Raw genomic sequence first — 2,132 nt, 5'->3', positions numbered from 1 at the left:
ACTAGATCCTTGCATCACTCTCTTCTTACCAAAACATAGTGTATACACAGAGATATGCGGAAGCATACAGAAGGAGATCGATAGATCTTCGATCCTTTGCTTACGTATATAGATTCATAGCATGACAAGAGTACTTACTCTTGGTATGCCTACTCCTGCTACTGCTACGTCATGATAGAAAAGAAGAGTGTAGATACACCGTGTTTTGATCTGAAGCCTTTCTCACTCGTAAAATCTTTACGGCAATGTTTCTGTCTTTCTTGGTCTCTTCTTTCTTTCTTTCTTTNNTTGCACTTCTTTCTCTCTCTTCTTTCAAGAGTCCTTCCTATTTCTCTTCTCTCTTCTTTCTTTCATGTTTTTCTCACCTCATCGACATGTGTAGATCCATGGAATTTGAGAAAGTAGAGAGGAAGAGAAGAGAACTTGTTTGCGTAAAAGTCAAAGCGAGCTCGATCTCCGTCCAACTCTCCGCCGCTGAACTGACGAAGCATCGTCTTCAGTAACCTATCCAACACAGAAAGATAAAAAAGAAAAGGAACAAGAAAAAGAAAGAGAAGAGAGAAGAGAACAAGAAGAAGATGAAGGGAAGAAGAAGAAAGAGAACAGACAAGAAAAGAGGAAAGGAAACGACAACTTCGAAGAATAAAAGTATATCAATAGCGAGAAGAAGAAGACTAGGAAAAGAAAAAGAGCGGTAGAGGCGGCTCATTCGTGAAGAAGAAGAAGAAGAAAAGAAAGGCCTCATGGCACTGTTTATTTTTGCATGTCTTTTTCTCTTTCTTTCTTTCTTTCTAATAGTCTATCTCTATATAACTATCTCTCTCTAAATAGGTATGTATATCATCTTGACTTGCGGAGGGCATGCATTAAGGAAGAAGAAGAAGAAGAGATATGAAAGAATGAATGAATGAAGGGACTGATGTGTCTCTCTTGCCATGGAAGTCTTGAGTAGTTGATAGAAGAATGACTGGTAAAAGAAGAAGAAGCAAGAGCTAGGTTCTTCCGCATCAAAAATCTGTACAAACAAAGCGCTTCTAAGCATCCACATCAAGGTGGCTTTGTTTAGAGAACTTTTGACTCTTCTTCTTTCCAGTCTTCATTCCCTTGATAGAGACACACGCGGGATTTGAATGAAACAAAGACATACACAAAGAGGAGGAAGAAAAGACCTCTCTGGGAAAAGAAAGAGAAGAAAAGAGAAGCGCTGGAATACACAGGAAGTCACTGAAGTCTCAGCATTCTCATTCTCATGTTTGTCTTACATGTTTTCTCTTCTTCTTTCTCTTTCTCTTTCTCTTCTTCTTTCTCTTTCTCTTTCTCTTTTTCTTTTCCCTTTCTGATCCCTTTCTCTTTCTTCCTATTCTTTCTTTCTTTCTGTTCTCCCCTCATCTTTTCCGTCTTTTCTTCTTTTCTTCTTTTTCTTACCGTATGTTGTTAACCTCGAATGACCCCCACAGTGTAGGTACACCTTGGAGACAAAAATCGATGGAGAGCTGACATAGAATAGTTGTCTTGCCTATACCTGTACCTCCAGTCCATACAGACAATTCTCCTCGACGAAAGCCACCTAAGACCAAAGCGTTAGAAAAGGCACACGCAGTCAACGAAGATTCTTCACGAGAGATAAACTCCAGACAGACTACAGACCGACACATACAAGAGGGACTAAAGATATGCCAAAGATAGAGAGAGAGATAGACAGATTAAAGTTAGATAGAAAGAAGGAAAGGTACTTCAAGAGTGTCTTGCTTTTTCTTCTTCTACTTGTTTCGCTGGGTTGTCTTATTCTTCTTTCATGTGGAATAGAAGACTCGTGCTTTCTCTCTTTTTCTCTTTCTTTCTTTCTTTCTTTCTTTCTGTCTGTCTGTCTGTGTCGTTCCCTTTCCTGTGTGTTGCTTACCGAGGAGTTTTGTGAAGCCGGGTAAGGTTACACTTGGAATGCCACGCACACGCTCTGAAAGAAAGGAAAAGAAAAAGAAGAAGAAGAGCAGGAGGGTGTATCGAATCAACACACTAGATAGATACACACACTACATCTATACATACATAAGAAGAATCAACATACAGACAGAGGGTGGTTCATGTGTACATGTCTCTACATGATATATATGCATGCCTATATGTATGTATAT

The 2,132-nt window shown here is 39.3% G+C and overlaps 1 protein-coding gene across 1 annotated transcript; it reads right to left on the bottom strand.

Moving 5' to 3' along the window:
* Positions 1–368: 368 nt before the first annotated feature.
* Positions 369–2,024, bottom strand: CSUI_008869 (dna polymerase i; the record flags this gene model as incomplete). Its single annotated transcript, XM_068068989.1, has 3 exons — positions 369–504; positions 1,426–1,567; positions 1,901–2,024. Coding segments are annotated over 3 exons (402 nt in total), but the record flags the coding sequence as incomplete, so codon positions are not given.
* Between the last annotated feature and the right edge of the window lie 108 nt (positions 2,025–2,132).

This window comes from Cystoisospora suis (genome assembly GCF_002600585.1).
Source record: "Cystoisospora suis strain Wien I chromosome Unknown contig_5111, whole genome shotgun sequence".
In the NCBI taxonomy this organism is placed as follows: domain Eukaryota; phylum Apicomplexa; class Conoidasida; order Eucoccidiorida; family Sarcocystidae; genus Cystoisospora; species Cystoisospora suis.
This window is presented reverse-complemented; position numbering and strand designations above follow the sequence as displayed.